Source organism: Nyctereutes procyonoides, unplaced genomic scaffold (assembly GCF_905146905.1).
Source record: "Nyctereutes procyonoides isolate TBG_1078 unplaced genomic scaffold, NYPRO_anot_genome, whole genome shotgun sequence".
Taxonomy (NCBI): domain Eukaryota; kingdom Metazoa; phylum Chordata; class Mammalia; order Carnivora; family Canidae; genus Nyctereutes; species Nyctereutes procyonoides.
The window spans coordinates 14,377,309-14,401,581 of record NW_026575025.1 but is presented as its reverse complement, the minus strand read 5'-3'; the positions used below and the strand labels follow the sequence as shown (position 1 = coordinate 14,401,581).

The 24,273-nt window shown below is 53.1% G+C and overlaps 2 protein-coding genes across 27 annotated transcripts; one reads left to right on the top strand and one right to left on the bottom strand.

The window, feature by feature from the left end:
• Positions 1-32: 32 nt before the first annotated feature.
• TKFC (triokinase and FMN cyclase) lies at positions 33-13,355 on the top strand. 8 transcript variants are annotated; one of them, XM_055312753.1, is made up of 18 exons: positions 33-103; positions 1,444-1,560; positions 4,326-4,515; positions 5,627-5,737; positions 5,811-5,992; positions 7,667-7,745; positions 8,078-8,167; positions 8,936-8,970; positions 9,049-9,133; positions 9,225-9,314; positions 9,852-9,968; positions 10,288-10,407; positions 10,585-10,722; positions 11,777-11,883; positions 11,988-12,091; positions 12,229-12,262; positions 12,373-12,462; positions 12,801-13,355. In XM_055312753.1, the coding sequence occupies exons 2-18, from the start codon at positions 1,558-1,560 to the stop codon at positions 12,960-12,962; spliced, it is 1,737 nt and encodes a 578-aa protein (XP_055168728.1). In that variant the 5' UTR covers positions 33-103; positions 1,444-1,557; the 3' UTR covers positions 12,963-13,355. The 8 variants fall into 8 exon arrangements, with proteins under 8 accessions (XP_055168728.1, XP_055168724.1, XP_055168730.1 ...); XM_055312749.1 differs by having other exon boundaries at positions 40-110; XM_055312755.1 differs by lacking the exon at positions 33-103 and adding an exon at positions 117-135.
• Positions 13,356-14,709: 1,354 nt separating this feature from the next.
• Positions 14,710-24,268, bottom strand: LOC129501646 (lysosomal membrane ascorbate-dependent ferrireductase CYB561A3). Of its 19 annotated transcripts, none has more exons than XM_055312852.1 (9): positions 23,060-23,997; positions 22,154-22,246; positions 21,809-21,913; positions 21,383-21,491; positions 20,163-20,361; positions 18,675-18,883; positions 17,863-18,017; positions 16,970-17,126; positions 14,710-14,931 (listed from the first exon to the last, which is right to left on the bottom strand). In XM_055312852.1, the coding sequence occupies exons 5-9, from the start codon at positions 20,344-20,346 to the stop codon at positions 14,779-14,781; spliced, it is 858 nt and encodes a 285-aa protein (XP_055168827.1). In that variant the 5' UTR covers positions 20,347-20,361; positions 21,383-21,491; positions 21,809-21,913; positions 22,154-22,246; positions 23,060-23,997; the 3' UTR covers positions 14,710-14,778. The 19 variants fall into 19 exon arrangements, with proteins under 19 accessions (XP_055168827.1, XP_055168871.1, XP_055168852.1 ...); XM_055312896.1 differs by having other exon boundaries at positions 22,195-22,246; XM_055312877.1 differs by adding an exon at positions 24,084-24,268 and having other exon boundaries at positions 21,383-22,246; positions 23,060-23,661.
• Positions 24,269-24,273: the final 5 nt, after the last annotated feature.

Here is a 24,273-nt window from a genome sequence, read left to right as displayed (position 1 = left end):
CCCGCCCCCGGAGGCCCCGCCCCGTCTCTTACCGCCGGAGCCCGGAGTGCCCGGATGAGAGCGCGCCGTCGCGGGTAGTGGAGAAGCTGCGGCGGCTACGGAGGTGTTCGGTGCGGGCGCGAGCGGGTGGGGGAGGTGCGCGGGCTTCCTCTCCGCCCTCGGAGCCTACCCGCCACCCTCAGCCCCAGTCCGCGGCCCTCGCTCATCCATAGATTCTGTCCTCTCCGCCTTCCATTGCTCCGGGAGCCGCCGAGGCTCTGCCCTCCTTTGGAACCGGAAGTGCTGCAGAGGTCTAGAAGGGGACGGAGGTGACAGCAGTCTGTGCGCCTCCCTGGCTAGAACCGAGGTCCGGGCCTCCTCCTCCTTAGCACCCTGTTCCTCCAAGCTCAGCCGGTACCTCACCCGACCCTGGAATGATGGATGACCTGGCCCACCTCGAAGGACTCTAGGAGGCTCGCCTCTCCCTTTAAGACTGTTCTATTTTTCTGACTTAGAAGAGCCCACCGGGCCCTTTGCCCAGCAATGTTAGCGTCCCTGCTGCTGTACCAGATTCCGGCCTCAAACACAAAACTAGAATGTTCCTGGTTAATGTTCCAGGAAAGCAGTCAGCCCCGCAATCTCCAGGCCGCTCCACGTCAGACAGGCTTTGCAGAGAGTAGGGGAAACCACGAGGCCTAGAAAAGAAAGCAACCTCCCTTTTACAGATGAGGAAGCTGAGGTTTAGGGGACTTGGTTTACCTAAGATCGCCCGGTCAGTCCGAGGCAGAGCTAGGTGGGGAATCTAGTGCCAACTCTTTCTGTTGCAGACACAGCAGAAGTTCCTGGATGACCCCAAGATACCTTTGCACAGGCTGAAACTGGAGGGAGCTAAGATGTCTTTGTAGTTTATTTGTGTGGTTTCCCACACCAAGGACTCTGCTTGACTTTGGAGGCCCTGCATTACTGGTAGAAAGAACACAGGCTTTGTAGAAAGACTAGGCTTGGTTTTGGGTCCTCCTTCTTACCAGTACGACCTTGGACACGTCACTAGAGCTCTCTGAGTCTGGTCCCCAGAAGTAAAATAGAGTCACAGCTTCAGTTGCCTCCTTCCTGGTGTGGTGCCAAGACCAAGTGTGTGAAGGTCTTCGTAAACTAATTCACTGCCCACAATACCCACGTAAGAGATGAAGTTACTCTGTGGGTAACGGCTCTTGTGATGAGATAGGGTGCTGCTCCCGGGCATAAAGGCAGCCCTATGCCCAACATGAATCAGTCTGTCTTCTGGCAGCCAGGCGCAGGTGTGAACCTTGCTCAGCCCCACACTCTTCCCCATCCCCAGTGCACGTACTAGAGTTTGGACTTGGATCAAAGTCTGGGGCAGCTCCCTCATTACTAGAGCCCTGGAAGCGTGACTGCCAGTAGGCTGCCAGTGCCTCCAGCAGCTCATACTGTCACCCTCTTCAGGTGCTGCTGCCACCTTCACTGTGAGTAGACCCGGAGAGCATCCACAGGATTTCGAATCCTCTGGCAGTTCATTGCGAAGGTGTGGATTCAGCGTGCTTTAGAGCCTTCCCCACCATGGTGAGTGCCCATGAGGGCCAGGGCAGAAGAAGGACACTGTGGTCTTGGAGCAGTGGAGGTGCCAGCTCTAGGCATGCTGAAGTTCCCTACACCCTGACCAAGAGATGCTGCTGCCGCCTGTGATTCAGAGAGGTTAAGAGAGAAGGTCACCCTCCCTCTTAGGGCTAGATCCCTACTTCCCTCCACTGCCCAGGGCTGCAGCTCCTGAGTCCCTGCAGGGGCCATCTGGTCCTGGTCTAGGTAATACATTTAGATTAGAACCTTAGATTACAATGTTAATAATTACTTACTCTGCAATAGACATTATATCAACAGCAGAAGGAGCCATGAAGGATCTGATGCCTGTTCCTGAGCCGGGGACAAGTGTGGGCTAGTCCCAGAGGTAGGATCTACACTGTGGGAGGCTCAGCATGCCCCTGGGCATTGTTCCAGGCCCACTCTAGAACTAGATCCAAACCAAAGCAGGCCTTGGACAGCCTTGGGTTCAAATTTCAGCCTGTCACCAACCAGAGACCTTCATACAAGAGACTGTCTTCTCTGAGCCTTTCCCCACCCGCACCCCCACCCCCATCTGCAATGTGAGGCAGATTAAGGCCCAATCTCCATGTGACTGTGAGCTATTGATCAGACTAGAATCCTGGGGTCCTCACTCAGTGCCTGATCAACTTTTCCTTTTCCATCCTGTCAGGCTACTGAGAACCAGAATTGGTCCTGGTCTCCGAGCCCTCCTCTGACTCAGTTTCAGAAGTGGTTGCAAATCCCAGGCAGGACTGTCAGGGATGGTGGGGGTGGGGGACACATTCTTGGAGGGGATGGCACTGGAGGCTGGGCTTGAAGTTAAGACCAACTCACAATTTCTTTGCATATTCCAGTCCCCGGAGGGCTCTCAGAGCTACAAGCCTATGCCCTTACTAGGCCAAGACCTCTGCCAGTCTCAGCCTCCCTTCAGCCCCTGGGGAAAGCAGCATGATAAGGCTAAAATGGAACTCTCTTTGGAGCCAGGCCGACCTGGACACTTGCTGTCTGTGTGACCTTTGGCAAAGTCATTAAACTATGCCTTGGTTTCCTCTCCATGCCAATCTTTCCTCCATAGGTTATTGGGAATATTTATTGAATGAAATATGTTCAAAAAGCACTTAGACCCCGCACCTGGCTTTTAGTCAATACCTGGAAACAGAGCCAGGAATAACCGGGTTTTTTTTCTGCTTGCTTCCTGCTGACCTGGGCTGCTCTCCTTAGCCCAGAGTAAGTGGGCTCAGCCCACTTTCCTTAGCCCAGGAAAGGCCAGAATTTGCTCAAAGGAACCAAGTGCCTGCAGGGAAATGCCCCTTGACAGGCTCAGCTGTGCTGCCCAGGGCCACCAGGCGGCGCTGGGAACCTGCCCTCTGGGCCTCTGTTGGGCTGCTGTCTCTCTTTGGGACAGAGGCAGAAGCTGCAGCCTGCTCTACAAACCTCGTTCAGCTCACACCAGCTCTTCAGGGCCTGTGTGAGAAAGGGAGTAACCGTCGTTTATTCAGTTCTTTTTCCATAACAGGTATATACTCTAGTTTATTAAGTCAGCGATTCACTAAAGAAGACAAAGGTCAGAACAACAAGGTGGCTTCCCTGAGTTCTCACAGCTGGTGAGAGGCAGACAGGGGATTTGAACCCAAGAGCTCGTGACCGCAAAACCCAAACCCTGTGCCACTCTGGCCCCAAGGCTGCCTACTGCTGTCACCCTGTGTCAGCTCAGCTCTACCTTCAGGCCAGTTGCTCGAGACCCTCCCACCAGAGTTTCGCCATGGCCAGGTTCCACCTTCTGCTTCTGAGGACCTGCCCACCTCTTCCTCGTGGTCTTTGGTCGCTCAAGTCATTCTAACTGGCTTCCTGGCCCGGCTACCGTAGGATTTCACCACCATGGTGTGTACTCTCCCTCTGCTTAGAATATCCTCTCCTTTTTCCCTACCACCCCACACCATGGCTCTCACATTCTTTGCTTTCCTAACTCCTACTTATCCTTTGCAGAGACTCCCAGGATCTACTGAGGAGGTGGTACAAGTGCATTCCTCTTGTGTAGCACTTCCCATAGCATGTGGAAATGATATTTGTGTTTCCATCGAGGGCAAGGCCAGCATTCTGTTATGTCTTCACTCCCAGTGCCTAACACTAGGAACCCATAGAGGCTCAGGAAGTGTTGTTTGTCCAGTACCAGAGGCCCTAGTTGGAATAGCAAATGAGTGTGGGGTCTCTTGTGTACCTTCTGGCACAGGTGCCTCAGGGTGGAGCTTCTCCTCTGACAGGAGAAGGCTGTTGGGCCCTAATTTTATTAATTCTTTCTAGACTCAAGACTCTGGTTCCTTTCTTTTTTTATATTGAGGCTTTTTTCCAGGTAAATTTAAGCCACGGTCCAAAACATGCCATACGTTTTGCTGTCATAAGTAGTCCCAAATATAGAGAACTCACAGAAACATCCAGCTAATAAAGTCATGCCCAATTCAAATTACTGGTGTGTCCCTGGAGTCTTTATGGCTGAGGAGTCTTTTTTTTTTTTTTAAGATTTTTTATTTATTTTTGAGAGAGACAGAGAGAGGCAGAGACACAGGCAAAGGGAGAAGCAGCCTCCATGCAGGGAGCCCGGACATGGTACTGGGCTGAAGGCGGCGCTAAACCACTGAGCCACTCGGGCTGCCCTAGTTCAGGAGTCTTAACCATAGCATTGTGGCTGGGCAGCATGGGAGTGTCCCTGTCACTATACCTGGAACTTCCTCCTGACTCTTCTCTTGTAGAACTCCAAGAAGCTGGTGAACACAGTGGCAGACTGTGCTGATGATGCCCTTGCTGGTCTGGTGGCCTGCAACCCCAACCTGCAACTTCTACAGGGCCACCGTGTGGCCCTCCGTTCTGACCTGGACAGCCTCAAGGGCCGGGTGGCACTGCTGTCAGGTGGGGGCTCTGGCCATGAGCCTGCCCATGCTGGTGAGTAGTCTGGGCCAGAGGTGGGGGCCAGATGCTAGGCAGAGTGGATGGGGGCTCCCAGAAGATCCTCACTGCTGCTAGGACAGAGCCCTGGTCAGGTCCTGATTCCTTTTTGTTTGTTTATTTTTTAAGATTTTATTTATTCATAAGAGACACACAGAGAGAGGCAGAGACACAGGCAGAGGGAGAAGCAGGCTCCTTGTGGTGAGCCCGATGCAGACTTGATCCCAGGTCCCTGGGATCATGACCTGAGCCAAATGTAGATGCTCAACCACTGAGCCACTCAGGCACCGTGGTCCTGGTTCCTACTGTCTCAGTCCCTCAGGCTGTGATCTGGGGCCAGTCATGGTCTTTCTCTGGGTTTCAGTCTGTATGTCTTTAAAAACACAAGGTTGGGCCAAATCATCTCTGAGGCCCTGCCAGTTCTGTGAATCCTGGCTTTCCAGGCCCCCACTGACCCTTTCTCTCCCTCATGAAGCCTTCTTGACATTTCCAACCTAGGGTGGTATCCCTCTTCTGAATTCCCACCCCACATTTTCACATGCAACACAGACAGTCGTGGATTGCTTCCTGTTCAGTGCCAGGCGTGTGAGCCTTCTCAAGAACTTCCGGGGGTGGGGGCAGGGGGGGGACACCAGGCTTTGTCCCCTGTAACCTTTCCTATCTCCCTTGACAAATCCATCCATCCACTAAGCAACCTTACCTGTTGTTACCTGGTACTGTTTGGGGCCCTGGGGGTCTAACAGCAAACCAGAAAGATAGGGGTCCCTCCCTCACAGAGCTTCTATTCTCCTTTGGGGAGACTGTAACCAGGTAAACATGTAAGTGAAAGAAAGCATCCCGAAGCATGTGTAGTGAAGTAGCAAAGACAAGAGAACAGGGAAAAGGAACAGGGAGTTGCTAGGGATGGGGTGATGACTGCCTCAGTTGGGAGATCAGGGGAGGCCTCTCCAAGGAGACTTCTCTTCAGGAAAGGTCTATGGAGGGCGACCCAGATGCTCTTTCAGCACCAAGCACACAGTGGGGCTCACCAAACCATGAAGCCCAGGAGCGTGGGAAGCCCTGAAGATGGCAGGCACAGGTCCCCAGCCAGCATCTCCTCCATTTCTAGGTTTCATAGGGAAGGGGATGCTGACAGGAGTCATCGCAGGGGCTGTGTTCACCTCCCCAGCAGTGGGCAGCATCCTGGCAGCCATCAGGGCAGTGGCCCAGGCAGGCACAGGTAAGCCTAGTGTGTGGGAGGGCTGCTGTGGGGAGGGCAGGCACTGATGGGGCCCTGCTGGCTGCTTCTGCAGTGGGGACCCTCCTCATTGTGAAGAACTACACTGGGGATCGGCTCAACTTCGGCCTGGCCCGGGAGCAGGCCCAGGCTGAGGGCATCCCCGTGGAGATGGTGGTCATTGGAGATGATAGTGCTTTCACCGTCCTGAAGAAGGCAGGCAGGCGGGGACTCTGCGGCACAGTGCTCATACACAAGGTGAGATTTCCCACCTGGGACGCTGACTGGCCAGCACCCCTCACCCCCAACCTTCTCATTCCAGGCAGCACCTGGACCTTTCCAGCCACCCCATCCCCCCAGGACCACTCCTTCCCCCGTGCTCACTGATCCAGGAAGGCCCACCATCCCCTGAACTACCTAAGCTCAGAACCGAAGCATTCTTTCCAGACCCTTCCCTCTACTTCCCCCACACCGAGCCAGTTGCCCTGTCCTAGTGATCTGACTTCCGAATTGCCCCTAGAATGCACATGCCTCTCGGAGCCCTGCCCTTCCTGTCCCAGCTTTCGTTCAGTGCCCATGTGCTCATGCCCAGCTGGCTGCAGCTGCTCCTCCCTGGGCTCCCCACCTGCTTCCTGCCAGGCTCCTCCAACGTGTGTGTTCCTCACACTGCCCCAAAGGTGTCTTTTGAAAATGGGCATCTGACCAGGGTTCTCCGCCTGCTGAAATCCCTCTAGGGTTCCAAGAGTCAACCTAGGCTTCTTGGTCAGGCGCCTACCACACTCTTTTTTTTTTTATTTTATTTATTAAAAATAAAATATTTTATTTATTTATTCATGAGAGACACAGAGAGAAACAGAGAGGCAGAGAGAGGCAGAGGGAGAAGCAGGCTCCATGCAGGGAGCCTGATGTGGGACTCCATCCCAGGTCTCCAGGATCACACCCTGGGCTGAAGGCGGCGCTAAACCGCTGAGCCACCAAGGCTGCCAGCGCCCACCACATTTGTCCCTCCTCCCTGATTTCTTTTTTTTTTTTTCAAAGATTTTATTTTTATTTATTTATGAGAGTGAGAGAGAGGCAGAGACACAGGCAGAGGGAAAAGCAGGCTCCATGCTGGGAGCCTGACGCGGGACTCAATCCCGGGACTCCAGGATCGGGCCCTGGGCTGAAGGTGGGCGCCAAACCGCTGAGCCAGCCAGGGATCCCCCTCCCTGATTTCTAAATCCTTTCTTGTCAGCCCTCATAGGCCCCAGTAATACCAATTCACTCCACACCTGGCTGCAGCTCTGGGACTTTGCTGATACCTAGCCTAAGACTATGAAAATCCTTTCCCTGTCCAACCCCGCTTTGGCCTGGCTAACTTCCACAGTTCCATGAAGGGCCAGCTCTGATGTCTGTCATGCGGGGAGGCTTCCCTTCTCAGTGCTCCCATCCTGTTGTGATGTACCCCCTCCCAGTTAGTGTTGGGTTTGTGTCTGTTTCCCCAACCTCACCCTAGATTCAAGTTTCTCCAAGATTGGGACTGTCACAGTCACCTTTTTTTTTTTTTTTTGGCACACACTAAATGCTTGGTAAAAAGTGGGTGGGTGTGCAGGTTGGGAGAAGCTGCTGCCATGCATGTGCCATGGAGAAAACTCTAGGCTGGTCATCAGGAAACTGGCTGCCAAATAGCTGTGTGACACTGGACCAGTCACCTCCCTTCTTTGGGCCCCTTTCTACATTTGCAAAGTCCCTTCTGGTTCCAACAGATTGGGGTTCTAGAAAATTCCAGGCAGGTGCCCTGTGAATGCAGAGGCTGCATTGTTCTGCCCAAAATAGGGTGGGCCAGGCTGATGGGACAGAACTGGTATGCCTTCTGCCCAGCTGGAAACAGCCCCGGCCCCTTCTCTCCACAAACAGCACACTGACTCCTTCCTCTGATCTGTGTGGGGACAGGTGGCTGGTGCCCTGGCTGAGGCAGGTGTGGGGCTGGAGGAAATCACAAATCGGGTGAACGTGGTTGCCAAGGCCATGGGTGAGTGCCAGCCCAGGGATTTGGAAGGGGAAGGTGGAAGGTCAAGGCTGACCTTGGGACAGACTAGGTACAGGTTCCCTGCAGGTGCATAGAAGGACTTTCTGGGTGATTCCCTGGGGGCTGAGGGAGTCTCCCTGGGGCCATTCCTGGGGTCCCGTAGCCTTGGGTCCCCAAGCTGTGTTTCTCCCTCACCAGTGAGGTGAAGAGTGTGGCAGCCTTGATCAGTGAAGAGGGCTGTGGTGGGCAGGGCCCCCAAGGAATGGCTGCTGCCCAGCCTGACGCCTGACACCAAGAACAGAGTAGTCACCCTTTCCATGCCTCACTTCCCACAGGGACCCTGGGAGTGAGCTTGTCCTCCTGCAGTGTCCCTGGCTCCAGACCCACCTTTGAGCTCTCACAGGATGAAGTAGAGCTAGGCCTGGGTAAGTTTGGGGCCACCCTTGGCCTGGCCCTGCCTGTGCTCTGATTTTCCCTGTATCTTCTACCCTGGGAGCTGTCTTCTTTGTTCACCTGGACCTGGTGCCATAGCGCTCTTAGTATTTTTTTAAGCTTTTTTTTTTCCAGTTTATTTAAGTAATCTGTATACCCAATGTGGGACTCAAACTTACAACCCTGAGATCAAGAGTCATATGCTTTTCTGACCAAGCCAGCCAGGTGCCTCATTGTATTTTTAAGTGGGCACTTGGAGGCCCTTCTGGCGCAGCCTGCGTGGTCTCTTTACCTGCTTTGCTGTTCATACCCAGGGCTCTGGCCACAGGGGCTCTGTGCCCCACCTACCTCCTTGCCTTTGCTCACACCATTTCTGGGCCCTCATGCCCCAGCCAAAATGCAGGCCTCCTCTCAAAAGTGGTTCAGAGGCCACCCATCTCCCCTCTTCCTCCCCATTGTGCTTCCAGAGTGATGAGCAGAGGCCATGGGGCCTCACTGTGATTGCTTCTAGTTAAAGCAATCTTAAGTAGTTAAACTTAACTAGTTAAAAGGTAAGTAGTTAAGGCTCTGGCTGTGTCCACCACCCAGCTATAAGCTCCCAGGGAGTGGAGACTGTATCTTTTTCATTATTCTGCCCATTGCTCCCCACACTCCTCACATCCACGGCGCCTAGCCTAGTGCTGAGCACTTTGTAAATCCTTGAGAAAAACATGATGATTGAATCCCTCATATGGGCCGGTGGTGACTGAGTCTATCCACAGGGATCCACGGGGAAGCTGGTGTGTGCCGCATAAAGGTAAGTGGACTCCCTGGCCTGGGCTGGTCTAAGACCCAAGGCCTTAAAGCACCTCACTCCTGGCTCTCGCTCTGCCAGATGGCAAGTGCCAATGAGATTGTGACGCTCATGCTGGACCACATGACAGCCTCCTCCAACGTGTCCCATGTGCCTGTGCAGTCTGGTGAGGGGTTGTTCCGCTGTCTCCCAGCCTTTCCTCCTACTCTGGGCAGGGCACCTAGCGAGTCTCACATGGGTGTCGTGCCTGCACACAGGTTCCTCAGTGGTGCTGATGGTCAACAACCTCGGTGGCTTGTCGTTCCTGGAAGTGGGCATCATAGCTGATGCTGCTGTCCGCACTCTGGGTGAGCCCCACACCCTGGAAGGGGACTTCCCCAACCCCTGGCATGCCTTTCCCTGCAGCCCTGTGAAGCTGGACAGAAGTAGCCACGATGGGGTCTTGTGATGGCCCAGAGCAAGGACTGTGTGGGCAGACTAGCCCAAGCCAGACCATCATGGTGCCAGCTGATTGCTGGGTGCCTTGAGCCTCTCTCCTCATCTGTGAAGAGGGGACAACAGTAGTTCCTGCCTTTTAGGGTTGCTGTGAGGATTATGTGAGATTACACAGACATATCCCACTTAGCAGCAGGGCCTGGCACCCAGTTAGAACTCAATAAAGGAGACTTGTGATCATCTGTGTGCCCTATAGAGGGGCACCTCCAGGGAATGTGGTTGTTCGGGGCATCCTTGAGGGACGACCTGAGGGAATCTGGCCATCTCACTAACTTTGGGTCCTAGTTTCCAAAGTCCTTGTTTTCCTCTGTTTCCTTCTCTGATGCTCTGAGGATGATCGCCCATCCTCCCCTCCTACCCTCATGGATTCCCATGCTCTGGTATTTCAGAGAGCCGTGGGGTGAAGATCGCCCGTGCCCTGGTGGGCACCTTCATGTCAGCCCTGGAGATGCCTGGCATTTCTCTCACCCTTCTGCTGGTGGATGAGCCTCTCCTGAAACTGATTGGTGAGACCTGGAAGTTGGGGTCATCCAAGCCAGGCCTCCTTTTAGCCAGAAGGAGCCTTAGGGGACTTGGAGATACCTCATCAGGGCTGACCGTGACCTCTACAGAGACACTCTTTGTGGTTTCTCCAGCCTTCAGCTCTCACTTGAGTTGGTATTAGGATCCTCCCTAGGGACCCTCCACGACACTTCCCTTATAAATAGTAGGCACTTGGTACTTGCTTATTGATATGGAGGGAGCCAGACACCAGGTCGGGAGTCCAGGCCCCTTTTGATCCCTGACTGGCTGACCTGTGTCTCTGAGTCATCCTGCTGTCCCTAGATGCTGAAACCACGGCATCAGCCTGGCCTAATGTGGCCAAAGTCTCTGTGACTGGGCAGAAGCGGACCCGAGCAGCCCCTGCTGAGCCTCTGGAGGCCCCTAATTCCACGGTTGCAGAAGGTAACAAGGGTGTTGCAGAAGGTACCTTGCTGTTGTGGAGGGTGGCCCTGGGGCTTTGGCCCATGCCCCAAGGGTGCAGGATATGCAGGGGCTCTTGTACCCACACATTCCCACACTGGTCAAGGTGGGCTGTGAAAGGGCCAAGTGGGCCTCTGTCACACTGTCCTCCATCTGCAGGTTTGGCCTTGAAGCGGGTGGTGCTTGTGATGGAGCGGGTGTGCACCACCCTCCTGGGCCTGGAGGAGCATCTGAATGCCCTGGACCGTGCTGCTGGTGACGGGGACTGTGGTACCACCCACAGCCGTGCTGCCAGAGGTTGGTGCTAGGGTCCCTCTGGGGTGGAGACAGGGGTTGGTGTAGAATATGGGTTCTGAGATTTTGGCATTTCATGAACCAGAACAATTTCAAAAGCATGGGGAGTGTTCACATGGAATGGCCAACATTTATTTTGCCAAGAGATCATTCATAGAAACTGGCACCCCTTTCACTTTTTTTTATTAGAAAAGACTCTCCTAATGCTACAAATGTAGCAGGGTGGTCATTGCAAAATAAAATGTAATCTTTTTAAGATTTATTTTGTGGGGAGAGAGAAACTCAAGCTGACTCTGTGCGGAGTGTGGAGCCCAACACTGGGCTCCCCATCCCATGACCCTGAGATCATGACTTGAGCTGAAACCAAGAGTTGGTTTGCACCACCAGCTGTACCGCCCAGGGGCCCCAAATGTAATATTTTTAAAATTACGTATTTATGTAGGTATATGTGTATGTATATGCCCCAAGATCAAGAGTCGCATGTTCTACTGACTGAGCCAGCCAGGCATCCCAAAATGTAGTTTTATAGTGAATAACTTTAGGTTCAAGGGAAACTCAATATAATTGTCCTTATTTTTCTCAGCTGAGACTAATGAAAAGCTCTTAATTATCCAGCATAGTTCTATCAAGAATTAGGCCTACCCCAGGCCTGGCACAGCTCTCTATGCTCTGAATAAAACAGTGAGCAAAGCAGATAAAACTCCCTGCCCCCGAGGCTTGTGGCTTATGGTCAGGTGGGGGAGGCAAACAGGCTACAGGAAATATCAGTAACTAAGATAGAGGATGGCGGTACAAAGGGCTGAGGAGAAGAAATGAAGCAGGGAAACGAGGCACAGAACATCTCAGGATGAGGGTGTATGGGGGAGGCCTCACCTCCTAGGTGACTGCCAAGGTCCCTGTCATTCCCCATTTCCCAACCCTGCCCAGACCGCACACAGGATGTGGAAAGGGAGCTTTGAGAATCTCCTGGGTTGATTCCCTCAGTCTCTGCCAGTGAGGTCAGGGCACAAGCAGATGGAAGGGAGGCGTCTCTGAATTCATTTTTCTCTGCCTGCAGCAATCCAGGGGTGGCTGAAGGAGGGTCCACCCCCTGCCAGCCCTGCCCAATTACTCTCCAGATTGTCCCTCCTGCTCCTGGAGAAGATGGGAGGCTCATCTGGGGCGGTGAGTACAAAGAGGCACTGGGACCAAAGGGCTGACACAGTGGGCTGCCAGGCTGCCTGAGGCCCAGGCCAGACCCACATGCTCAGTGTTCTGGTCCTCCCCAGCTTTACGGCCTGTTCCTGACTGCAGCGGCCCAGCCACTCAAGGCCAAGACAGACCTGCCAGCCTGGTCTGCTGCCATGGATGCTGGCCTGGAGGCCATGCAGAAGTGAGCCAGAACCCCATGCCTTAGACCAAGGGTGGGCTGGGAGCAGTGAATGGTGTCACCTGCTCCCAGCCAGGCCCTGTCCCTACCCCCAAAGTGAGTCCCTGCAGGGAGTCTTATTCATCCTCCTTCCCTGCCAGGTATGGGAAGGCTGCTCCAGGGGACAGGACTATGGTATGTATTCAGCCCAGCCTTTCCCTCTCCCTTTCTTGAGTATAGAAGCCCTGGAGGCCACCGTCAGTGGCAGGGCCTATCCTCAGTCCCCTCTCCCTCACCTTATCCAGCTGGATTCCCTGTGGGCAGCAGGGCAGGAGCTCCAAGCCTGGAAGAACCCAGGGGCCAATCTTTTCCAAGTTTTGACCAAAGCAGTCCAGGTGAGTGAGGCTGGACCCAGCGACCCAGGAAGACAGACTTAGAGCCGCCAGGCTCCCATATCTGTAGGACTTTGAGCAAGTTAATATCCTTCCTGTCCTGTTTCCTCCTCCAAACATGGAGAGGAGTACCTGTCTCTGGGTAGCTCTGAGGCTTGAGATATGTGGAGCCCCAAGACAGAATCTAAGACATTGCAAGCCCTCAGTAGATGGTAGTCTCTTGCCTTGCTAGAGGTAGGCGACAGGTGACCTCTCTACCCTGATGACAGTACTTAGGGTGCTAATAGGGCTGGGACAGGAGGGTAAAAGGTCCTTGAACCTGCTCCCACACTTCCACCCAGAGTGCAGAAGCTGCAGCCCAGGCCACCAAGAACATGGAAGCTGGAGCCGGAAGAGCTAGTTACATCAGCTCTGCAAAGCTGGATCAGCCAGACCCTGGGGCAGTGGCAGCCGCAGCCATCCTCCGCACCATCCTGGAGGTCCTGCAGAGCCAGGGTGTGTGAGGGCCTTCTGGAGTGCCTCCTGGGCGGCAGGGCCTCACTGCTGTGCATAGGTGGCCAGTCACTTCCTCCTGTTTTCCCACTGTTACCCTCCCCCACCCCTTGTCCCTGTAGCCTGTCCTGAGTTCAGCAGAGAACCCTCTGCCAGCCTCCAGAATTCCTACAGGAATGCAGGCTGAGTGGGTCATGTACTGCTTTAGCCCTGCCTTTTCTCACTTCTGGGGTCATGCCGCTCTGCCCCCAGCCACCTTGGGGCCTCCGTGATATGCATTTTCCTAGGGTGGCAACATGGCCTTTAACTGGCCATGCTAATTTGGCTTTAAGGCTCCCTGAGAAAGGCCTGACCATGAGTGAGTGTGGAAAAGCAAGCGAATAAAAAACCAGATTGAAACAAGAGCTTCTGGGGATCCCTGGATGGCTCAGCAGTTTAGTGCCTGCCTTTGGCCCCAGGGCATGATCCTGGGGTCCCGGAATTGAGCCCTGCGTTGGGCTCCTTGCAGGGAGCCTCTTTCTCCCTCTGCCTGTGTCTCTGCCTCTCTCTGTGTCTCTCATGAATAAATACTTAAAAAAAAAGAGAGAAAGAAAGAAAGAAGAGCTCCTGCTGCTGAGGGACCTTTTTCCAAGGGTGTGAACCAGTAGGTCCACTACTGCCCCAGGTGCTAAGGCCTCAGCCCCTGGTTGGAAAAATCATGACACATCCACTACCACCCCACCCAAGGGCAGGGTCGCAGCTGGGCTGGCTCTACTGGGATCCCTAGTCCTGGTTTCCAGTACACACACCACACCTGAAAGGTGTGCTTTTCTCAGCACTCAACTGACAGAATTCACGTATTCTTCAGGAATCAAATGGGCAAGTGCGACGCCAGAAGGTATCACCACATTCTGAAGCTCAGTGGTTGAAGAGAAACTGCATCCAAGCAAAACCTCTAGTCTCTCTAGAGCAGTCACTGATGGCATGTGGGCAAGTGGGAGGGGGCTGCCGTGTCTGGTGCATGGTGGAGACAGTACAGCACACGCCTGGCGTGGGCATGATTGAATCCTGATTTTGCTTCAGACCAGCTACATAAACTCAGGCCTACTTACTATTTAGCCTTTTGGAATTCGTAAAATCAGGACAGTATCCATCTCAGGGATGTGGACAAGCACTGAAATGAACCAATGGACTCAAGTATGGTCCAGGTGCTTATTTGCTGAGAGTTACTATCATCACCAGTGTCTGCACCCAACTCCTTCTGGGTCATCTGCTCCACTGCCAAGAGGTGTCTATAGCTGGTCACAGTAGGAAGGGGGCTTTCCATAGGTTTTGGGCTTTGCCCAAACTTGGCTACAGGCCCCCTCAATCCTTGGGCTTCTGTTCAGGACCCCCTGTCCCCCCGTGGATGTGCACCATGGGTTTCCAATCACTACCTGTGGTGATTGGGGTGCACAGATGCACATACCCGGCAGCTGAGAAGGGGACTGGCATAAACATCTGGCCTATAGATCCCAACTCTACCATTTCCTGACTGAGTGACCTCAGTTACCAGTGACCAAGTCACTTATCCTTTCTGAGTTCCAGATTATAAAACAGGAAACATTTCCTTCCTTGTGAGCTATACAAGTACCCAGAAGCTTTTTCATTACTAAGGACATCCACACACACCACAAGCTATACCATTCCAGGAGGATAGTCATGGGATCTTTGGTGCCTTTTGGTTTGTTCCTCCCCAGAGGCTTTTACAAGTTTCCCAGAGCTCATTTAACCACAATGTCATTACAATAGAGGATGCTTTGTTTCTTAAAAACATGATAAATGGAAATCAAGCTTCAGGTTACAGGCCTACCCATGTGGAAAGAGGGGGCGCTGGTCACATGACCGGTGTCTGGCAGTTATCCCAATGGCTTCAAAGGGTCCATCACTCGGAAGTTCAGTCACAGTCCTGCTGACACCGGGCCGTGTGGGGTTGGAGTGGACAGCCAGCCTCCTCTCCACCTGCCAAGGGTAAATGCATCCCAGCCCCCAGGTATTGTGCCACTTGTCATTAAGCACAGCAGTATGGAGCCTGGGACCTGGCAGGGCTCATTTGGAGAGGGCAGGAAAAGCCACAGTGCCATCACTTAAGAGAGGAACAAGATTTCTCCCGTCCTCACCCTAACCCCAGCTTCTCCTCAAGAGGCAAGCAGCTGTTCACCCTCTGGCATAACAGGAGACTGGGTTTGGCCAAGCAAGTCACCAGAGGGGGAGATGAGGCAGTCTGATACTCAGCACCTTGGAAAGTGGCTGTGGCCCCTGGGGGTCCGCTGGGCACAATGTACCACAACTTTGGCTTTTTTATGGTGAGCGGGAGAGTGAAAAATCAGCTGGGTTGGCACTTTGCCAAAAGAGCGAAGCTGAGCCTGCCCGGGACAGGCAGAGAGGCCCTGATCTGGTGAGGGGCAGCAAAGGAAATCTGAAGCACCCTTGAGGATCATCCCTGTTGGACAGGATGTTGTTGGAAAAAGAGGCTACCAGGGTTCATCAGGCTGCCTGACCGTGACGGGCATGTAAGTCATAGGGGAGGCCAGGATCTAGGCCAGAGCTGTAGCAGAAGAAGCAGAGCCACATGGTCACAATGTTGGCAGACAGGGAACATGGCAACATGAAACAGAACAGCAAAGAGCAGTCAGCTGCTCAGCTTCTCTGCAGAAGCTGCTCTGCTGCCATTCTCCCCCCATACTTCCATCACCTCAAGATGTTTGTGCCCAGCCTCACATCTTGGTGGGCTGGATGGAGATGATGGCTGATGATGCCCACCCCACGGTGGGGGCGGCTCAAATGAAACACATGCCTTTAAGGGAAAGCTGCTGGACACCATTATCATACAGATTGGTGTAGATACAGATACCTCACTCTTCACATACAGATTGCCCTTGACTCCTGGCTCCTTTGAGCTGTCAAGATTTTCTGTCACATCCTTGGGGTCTAAAGGGGGAATCAGCCTGACCACACAGAAAGCAGGGGCAGCATGAGCAGCTGTGGTGCAGGGAGGAGGCCACAGTGAATGAGGAACCCAAGAAAGTGACGCCAGGAAGGAGTACAGAAGCCGAAGCCACCAAGCAAGGAGGGTGGGCAGCAAATTGGTGGAATGAGCAGACTCCCCCCCCACCCCCCTCCACCACCACATGGAGGCCAGAAGAGATTGGGGCCCAGAGCCCAAGGCAGGTCTGTCGCTGAAACCAGACAGGAGCCCCAGGCAGAGCAGAGCTTCTGAGGGGAAGCACCTCCACCTGCTCCTGGGTGCCCCTTCCTGCTTCACTCCCCATCACGCAACAGGGGCTGGAAAGACAGGCAGAGACAGGGGTTAATGGCATCACACCTTAATGTGCAGGCCTGAGTTCTTCAGAAAAACCCCCAACCTGTAGAGCGGTCCCCAGGCAAGCCACTTCATCTTTCAGGGAAGCCCCAATGTCCCTTGGCCTGACACACACCCCATCTCACCACAACCTTTGCCTGAAGGTTGGCCAAGAACAGGCAAAACCTACTCCAAGCACTGCACCCTTCAGCAAGCACCTGCTAGATAAGCTCCTACCCCTCAAGACTAGCTCCAAGACTGGAAAAGTAGAAATTACAACACCCTTTCTTCATGCTCAAGCACTTTCTTGGGGGAGAGAAGGCCATATTTTCCCCTCATGAAACCACAGAAATTTGAGGAGGGGACTGGCATAAACATCTGGCCTATAGATCCCAACTCTACCATTTCCTGACTGACCTCAGTTACCAGTGACCAAGTCACTTATCCTGTCCACCTGTCCTCTCCCAAGAGGCAGGCCCCAGGAGCTGCTGAGCCCAAACAGCTATGTTTGTCACAATGGCTGGGATGCGCTTTCATATCTGTGCTCCCCATTAGCCAACCCAACCCCACCTTCAAGATACTGGGTTTCCCACAATGTTACTGAGTGGTCTTCCTAGCAAGGCCCAAGGCTTTCCTAGGTGAGTCTTCTCTAGACTCGGCCCCATCCCAAACTGGAAGGGGGAAACCAGGACGCCATACCTGTCCCTCAGTCAGGATCCCTGGTTCTGGGCGTTTCCAAGATGAAACCAGGAGGATATAGAGCACCAGTAGCCCAAAGACCACCACCAGCATCCCAAGGCTGTTGGCAAAGATAGCCTCACTGGGCAGATTGGTGTATGGTTCAGTGGCATTGTTCCTGAAAATGACAAAATAATGTGGGCCCCTGAAAGATTTTTCACCTGTTTTTGCCCAATAGGAGACCCAACACCATTAGCAGATGGTGAGAAAAGCTTCCAAGGACCATCTGTGACCTGAAGCATTAACGTACTAAGTCCCTACCACCACCACAAAAAAACATCTGCAGACTGCTTTTTACCTCTGACAGAACTAAAGCTCTAAGAGGCATGATGACCTTGCCCAGAGTCAGACAACTAGTAAATGGCACAGCCAAGGCCTAAACCCAAGTCTGACTTCATATCTTATTTGCTTTCACTACCCATACCCCTGCTTTAAAAGAATGGGGAGACGGTAGTGGCTAGGCATGAAGGCTGCAATCTTAACTGAAACCCCGGCTCTGCCACTTCCTCACTGTGTGCCCTTGGGTAAGTTACTTAACCTCTCTGTGCCTCAGTTCCCTTATTCGCAAATGGCAATGACAACAGTATCTACGTTATAAATGATTAAAGGATTCAATTTAAGGTACCTAGAATAGTTTCTGAGAGATAGTAGGCACCAAGTCAATCTGAAGGTAAATAAATATTTGCTGACCAATTTACCAATCTCAACCTAAAGACTTCATGACCCTCCAGATCAGGAACAAGCTCAACCCCCAAATCTCCCCTCCCTTGGCAAGGTCCTACGATCACAGGGTGCATCTTTTGAAGACCCTATGCTTTCCCGTCCATGTTAGAGTTGCCCCCCACCCCACTCACAAACTGAAGAAAAGCTTCTCGTTAATGCCAGAAATGACAGATGCGATGGACAGAGACAGGATGATGACTCCAAAGAAGACGTGGATGGGTTTAAGGAGGCTGCGCAGCCACACGGACATCCAGGGCAGCAGGAAGACAACAAAGCCCAAGAACCACTGTGGACACAGGGAGGAGGTGCCTGACCACACTGTGCTGTGCCCAGTGGTGCCCCAGGCCATCCCACAGCCCCCTGCCCTGGCACCTCCTGCCCTGCGGTGGTCCCTCACCCTTTGTTACTGGCTCAAACCTCCCACTAGGTGCCTGCCACTCCAGCTTTCATGCTGTGGTTGGCTGCTCAGCCAAACCAGCACATCCCATGAAATGCTTAGCTATGAGCCCAGTCTCCTAAAATCCCAGCCATCCCTGTGTGTCTCTGCTTCCTTCCAGTCCTGGCCCCTAAGACTCCTTGCTCATACGGGGTTGATGTCAAAATGCAAAAACCGCTTCCAGAATTGCTTCCAGTTCAAAGAAAGGTGGGAATGGGAAAGGTGGAAAAGACTACCTAGAGTCAGTGTGGCACATGCTGTGATGAAGTTAGCTCAGCATACTCCGGAATGACAGAGGAGTAGTGTGATGGGTAAGAGCAGGAACGGATGAGTGTGGGAAGCAGCAGTGTCCTATGGCTATTTAGGCTGCCACTGTTATGGGGATGTGGCCTGTGGGACTGTGTCCAGGCAGTGAGCAGAGGGAGTGTGTGGCATGGGTGCAAGGAAAGCCCCAACCAGAGCCCATGGCCACCAGCCAGTAACAGGAACCCAAAGGGGAGAACGCACCTGGCAGGCAAAAAGGAAGACGGTGACAATGCCCAGCCAGCTGTGCAAGGAGTAGAGATTGGTGATCCTGGAGCGGCGGTGGAGCTGAAAGACGGCCACCAGCCCCAGCACGGTCAGGATGAAGGCCAGCAGGTGCAGCATGGCGTGGCCGATCTTCCATGGCAGCTTCGGCCCCACCCACGACTGCGGCAGGCGGTACAGCAGTGACGCTGCGGGAGAGAATGTCCCAGGGCCCAGACTCTTCCCCTCGTGCTCCCCTCCACACTGGGGGAACTAACCTGACATGGCCCCACACAGCTTCCCAACCAGGGGAGAAGGAGATGCTGGGATGCAGCACCCCCTCCTCAGCATCTCCTATCCCTGCGTCATTGCTGGGATAGCAGTTGGCCATGACACGGGAAGAAAACATAGTAGTAAAAAGGGAGGAGTAGGTTTATCAATCTGCCAGTCTGTCGTTGCATCATATATGCACTTGTGTGCAGCTCTGCAGGTAAAAAAGCAATGTCACATTCATTATTTTTTTCTAAGTGAATACTCACAACTGTTAGTGGTCACAAATGCAGGCTTTTAGCAAAGTTAGATGGCCTATGTCCACATCCTGGCTCTGCCTCTTGGCTATTTGACATCTTGTTTCTAAATCTCAGTGTCGGGCAGCCCCAGTGGTGCAGCGGTTTAGCGTCGCCTGCAGCCCGGGGTTTGATCCTGGGGACCCTGGATTGAGTCCCACGTCAGGCTCCCTGCATGGAGCCTGCTTCTCCCTCTGCCTGTGCCTCTTCCTCTCTCTCTGTGTGTCTCTATGAATAAATAAATAAAATCTTTAAAAAAAAAAAAAATCTCATGTCCTCATCTGTAACATGGGGATAACAGCACAGCCCATCTCACAGGCTTCTTGGAAGAACAAAACAGGATGATGTATCTGAAGTACACAGGATAAGCTGCTATGATCCATGTTGTCATTGTTCCCATTTTACAGGTGGGGAGATGAGGTTCACCAGGGCCCCAAGGCCCAGCTCTGAATGCATGGGGCACAGATGAGTCTGGCAGAGTAAGCAGTTCCCTCATGTAATCCTGACTGGGGGACGAGAGGCTTCAGTCTTCCTCTCCCTAAAGCAGAAGTTGGCAGACTACAGCTCACGGGCCAAATCCAGCTGTTTTTTTAAGTAAAGCTTTATTGGAACACAGCCACATTCATGTTTTCCGGTTATCTATGGCAGATAGATAACCAGTTGCAATGCAGGTCATATGGCTTGCGAAGCCTTTACTCTCTGATCCTTTATAGAAAAATATTGCCAACCCCTACCTTAGAGTATCTGTAAAGGCACCCTTCTCAGATGCCCCCATTCTCACCACTTTTTCCTACAAATGATACCTGGGCTCAGAAACAGCCCAATCTGTCCTACTCTCATAGCCCCAATAACTCAACAGTGACAAAAGCTCTACCACAGCCAGGGCTGGGCCACAGTATGTCTCCCATGACCTCGTACTCACCAGCACTGTAGAGTACCACTGAGCCAACAACCATGAATACTGGATGATAGTTGAACATGAGAAGGGTGCCATCCCAGGCAAAGCCACCATGCCACAACTGCACCCAATAGATGGTGAGGATGATGCACATCAAGCCCAGGAACCACAGTGAGTAAAAGGACAAGTAGAACCATCCCACAGCCATTCTGATTAGGTGCTCCTGGAAGAAGCATAAGTCACATGTCCCTGCTGGCTCTGCTGGCTTGAGTGTATCCCACATAATAGCTAAAGGAGGTAACACTGAGCTTGCTCTTGCTGGAAGTGTGGACACTTTTCACTTTAGCTCTCCTGCTACCAGCCTGGGCACTGCCCCATGAGACTTGGAAGTCCTGATCTCTGGTTATGGACAGTAAGGATGGCCCCACCCCAGTACCTGGCAGCTCTGGCTCAAGGCTCTTGGCCCAAAGCCCTGGGATTAGCCTCTCTTCACAGGACCAAAAGGTAAAGAATCCACCCCACCCTATCCCACTGAAAAGAAGGGGCAGGAATCCAAACCCAGGCTAGATCACACAAATGCCTAGGCCCTCGGTTCTAACAGAAGGTGGAAAAATTATAATCTACAAGGAGCAAACACCCTGCTATTAGGCCAGCTGACAGGAAGTCCTATGATCTCCCACTTCTATAGGAAAGTTCTTCAGCAGCTGGTGAACTCTATGGGGCTAACCCTCCTATTGAGGAAGTAAGACCAGGCCTTCACTCTAGAGTCCCCACACTCTACACCTTGAATTGGACAAGCCTCAGATGTCCTAGGCCTGAGACTTCTGCTTTCTCTTCCTCTGCGGAAAGTTCAGAGGAGAAAAGAGGAAGCAAGAACTCATGGTCTAGAAAGCATGAGTTTATTTTGAGATTTTTCTATGTCCCTGATAAAGTCAGAAACCAGCTCTGGTTTCAGACAAACATCTAGAGCCCTGAGCAGCTGCTCTTACAAACCAGGCAACTGGGCATGAGGGCTAGCAGGCAAATACACAAAGCCACAGGACCATCTCTGCTCTCAGCTAACATGTAGGCAGTATGGGCCCAGTTCTCAAGGCAGTCAGCCTGTCCCACGGACTAACACCAAGGAGGAGACACTAGGACATCCTGCAGTTGATACCTCTCTATCTGAACCAGCCAACAGAAAAAAAGGCAGGTCCCTTAAACAGCTAAGAACTCCCAAGGAGATAAGACACTTGATTCCTCACCCTGTAGACTTAGTGGCAGACTGACAGAGTGATGGCCAAGGCTCCAATTCTTATGAAGTGGGGCACCTTGAGCAAATCACTTAGCATTGGTAGGACTCATTCTTCTCATCTGAAAGAAAAGCATGGTAATGAGAATACACTGAAGAGCAGCCATGAGCAGACACCCCACTAGAACCCATGATCTCATTTGCTCCTGTGAGAAGTTATCATCTCCATTTTATAGATGAGGAAACTAAGGCTCAGGAAGATTAAATGCCAGCATTAGGACCCAGGAAATGGGCAGGAAGTTTCAAACCCTTGTCTGTTTGGCTTTAAGGCTCCTGTTTTTTCCTTGACCATAGACTGTCAGAAGAGCAAGTGAGAAAATGTCCATGAGGACCTTGTAAGGGCAAAGTATTCAACTATTGTCACAGCAGTCCATCCTACCTATAAGCTACAGCCTGAAGCTTGTGGCCTCCATGCCAGGCCAGGCCTCTTGGTAGCCCTGATACTATGCCATGCCAACTCACTCCATGGCAGGTGTCCACCTAACTAGAAACAGAAACAGACACTGAATGCTCAATGTGACCCAAGTTGGCAGTAATCACTGAGAAGAGAAGACTCGAGGGGCTGGGGGAAAAACAAAGTTCCATAAGGCTGAGGGTAGATAACACCATAACACCACCATCTTCATAGAAGTTTTGTGGCTCAACTACAGAGCTCAGAGATTTGCCACCCAGCTTCAGAGGTGTCCCCTTAGTCTCTGTAAGAGCAGAGAAAGTTTCAAGTCACCAGATGTTCAGTCATCCCCCAGTGAAGTCAGCATGAAGCACCTGGTCAGCAGGTTGGATCCATCAGACAATTATCTTTCATGACTTCCTTTTCCTTCGGAGAAGAAAAAACAAAAGTAAATATAATCCAAAAGGGCTGTATCCACCCTTCTACAACAGAGTCTGGATTACTGCTCTGGGACAGACTTAAGAGTTCACCATGGGGACACTTTTCTGACAGAGGGCTGTGATGTTAGACTGTTCACAGTACACAGATGAGCCCTTCCTCTGCCAGAGAGTACGAAAGAAGAGAAAAAAAGAATGCAGTGAAAACTGCAGCCCAAACTCTGAAAATGTTCTCTCATTTATTCCATGAAAGTAGGCTGTGCTATGATTTCAGGATGGGCTCACCATAGTTTGGTCTCTGATTCTGCCCTCACTTTGTAAAGCCCCATTCTAAGGCAGATCAGCTCCTCTTCTATCAAGGGCCGGAATGGTAAATACTTTAGGCTTTGCAGGCTGTAGCCTCTTTCATGATTGTGTCAGCAACTCTTCTGATGTAGTGCAAAAGCAATCATAGACAATACTTTCACAAAAGAACACAGCCATGTTCCCCAAAATGCTTATTTATGGGCACTGAAATTTCAGGTTCATATCATTTTTATGCATCACAAAATATTATCCTTCTTCTTTCTGTTAATCAGTTAAAAACGTAAAAACCATGCAGGCGGTGCATCAAACTTGGTCGACCACAATCTAAGAGATGTACTCTCCAACCTAATACTCTCCTCGGTCCCTTGACAAAAAAGGGTTCTGCCTGGTTGCAGTAAAACAGATCAGGCCCCTGCGCAGGAAATGAGTAAGTTTCCATTCAGCCATTTCCATCTTAGGAAAAAGGACTCTATTCCGAATTCTTAACAATACTTACTTTTAAAATTTAGAACTACAAGTGGATGAAGGAACAGAAAGCCAGTTTGTTGCCCCCACTTCCCAGATGAATGGTGGAGGGCTTGGGAATCCTGAGAATCAGACTTCGGGTTCAAGTCCTAAACTCTTCTCTTACAGATCAAAATCACTGGGACCCAAAGAAGGAAAGTGGCTTGGCCACGGTGAGTGGCACAGCCGGTACAGGAACCCAGGTTCGCTTCCCTCAGCTCCAAGGACTCCTCGAGTCCGAACGCAGCTTCTGCAAAGTCGGGTTCCCTAGATTCCAATCGGGAGGTAGAAAAGCAAGGCGCTCCTTAGCGCCGCAGGGATGACAGCCCCGCCCTCCCGGACTGCGGACTGCTCGGGCTGCTCGGGCTGCTCGGGTCTGGCTCTGGTGCCCCGAGAACGGCTCCGGGAGCCCGGATCCCCTACCCCAGAGCCCTCTGCGGGGACGAAGGGCCGCTTACTGGTCCCAGCTAGCCTTCGGGTGACAATTAGGGCGACGGGCTCCGCTTGCTGCCAGCGACTTCCGAAGAGCTTTCGTGCCCGTACAACCACACCACACCTGCAGGAGGAAGGGCACAGACGACGGCGTCCCGTTTCCTACAAGGGAAAGCTGAGGCCAAGGGAAGGGTAGCGAGCGACCGCGCAAGGCAGGGCGGTAGTGGACCCAGCACTCGAGCTCCCCGAACTCCCCACTCGAGCTCCTTCTCACCCCCGAACCACGGTGGGTCGCAGGGGTCTCCGAGGCCCGCCTCCGTCGCCACCCGGCGCCGCGGCTACCGGGACTCCAGGCCCAAGCAGCCGGGAACCCTCCGCGCCCCGCGCGCCCGGCACCGCCGCCGCAGGGAAGGCGAGCCGCGCCACCTTCCTCTTATAGACGCACGGCGCTTCCGGTCGCGCCCGCGGCCGCCTGGGAAATGGAGTCCCAGGCCGCCGGCTCCCAGCCCCACGCTCCCAGCCCCACGCCCTCCGAGGCGTTCCCTCCCCGGGGAGCGCCGCCACCGCTCGGCCCGGTCCCTCACCCCCATGTCGCGCTCGGCGGACGCCAAACCTCTCGCCGGGGGCTGGCCTCCAGCGAGGCCGCGGGCAGCCGCTGGGAAGGGCAGGGGCTGGATGCGGCGACGCTGCGAGGGCGCGAGAGGGCCCGCCCGAACCCGGCGGCCCGGCCGACCGCAGAGCGGAGGGGACGCCGAGGGCCGGCGGGCGCGCGGG

Excerpts from the sequence above, each read along its gene's own strand:
- TKFC (XM_055312753.1), top strand. Across the intron at positions 5,738-5,810 it reads AGTGGCCCAGGCAGGCACAG|TGGGGACCCTCCTCATTGTG; the intron begins GTAAGCCTAGTG and ends CTGCTTCTGCAG. Across the intron at positions 9,969-10,287 it reads GCCTCTCCTGAAACTGATTG|ATGCTGAAACCACGGCATCA; the intron begins GTGAGACCTGGA and ends TGCTGTCCCTAG.
- LOC129501646 (XM_055312877.1), bottom strand. The coding sequence starts at position 20,346 with ATGGCTGTGGGATGGTTCTACTTGTCCTTTTACTCACTGTGGTTCCTG. Across the intron at positions 18,018-18,674 it reads TCTTCCTTTTTGCCTGCCAG|TGGTTCTTGGGCTTTGTTGT; the intron begins GTGCGTTCTCCC and ends CTGTGTCCACAG. Across the intron at positions 14,932-16,969 it reads GGATCCTGACTGAGGGACAG|GTGGAGAGGAGGCTGGCTGT; the intron begins GTATGGCGTCCT and ends TACCCTTGGCAG.